Below are 377 nucleotides of genomic sequence, written 5' to 3'. Positions count from 1 at the left end.
GTTGTACAGATAACAGCACTGAGGCTTGAGGAGGCTTGGTGACAGTCGCCTGTGCGGGACACCACAGAGCCCCTGGATGGCAAGTCCCCCCGAGGACAAGCTGCTGGCCTCGGCTCACCTTGCTCAGGGGCAGCACCAGGAAGGCCCCTCCCCCGCTGGCCTCGCAGATCAGGGCCACAAACTTCGGGTTGACGGCACAGAAGCCACTGTCCCAGGTGGTCTGGGAGACACGCACATCCTCGTAGCACTGGTCCGCCTTGGCTGGCTGTCCAAACACGTGGCGGAACTTGCTGGAGCGGACCACCTGCCGGCTCATCCTGGGGGCACAGGACATTTCGTGGCTGACCTCACAGAGTCCCTCCTACCCCCAAGGCCCC

The 377-nt window shown here is 63.9% G+C and overlaps 1 protein-coding gene across 1 annotated transcript in view; it reads right to left on the bottom strand.

The window, feature by feature from the left end:
* Coro1a (coronin 1A) overlaps positions 1 to 377 on the bottom strand; it is a 27882-nt gene that overhangs the window by 3136 nt on the left and 24369 nt on the right. Inside the window, exon 4 of the mRNA XM_010623539.3 lies at positions 119 to 317. Coding sequence (XP_010621841.1) covers positions 119 to 316 — 198 coding nt within the window. The 5' untranslated portion in view covers position 317. The remainder of the gene's footprint in view (positions 1 to 118; positions 318 to 377) is intronic.

The sequence above is a fragment of the Fukomys damarensis genome, unplaced genomic scaffold (genome assembly GCF_012274545.1).
Source record: "Fukomys damarensis isolate Sample0158 unplaced genomic scaffold, DMR_v1.0_HiC HiC_scaffold_34, whole genome shotgun sequence".
In the NCBI taxonomy this organism is placed as follows: domain Eukaryota; kingdom Metazoa; phylum Chordata; class Mammalia; order Rodentia; family Bathyergidae; genus Fukomys; species Fukomys damarensis.
This window is presented reverse-complemented; position numbering and strand designations above follow the sequence as displayed.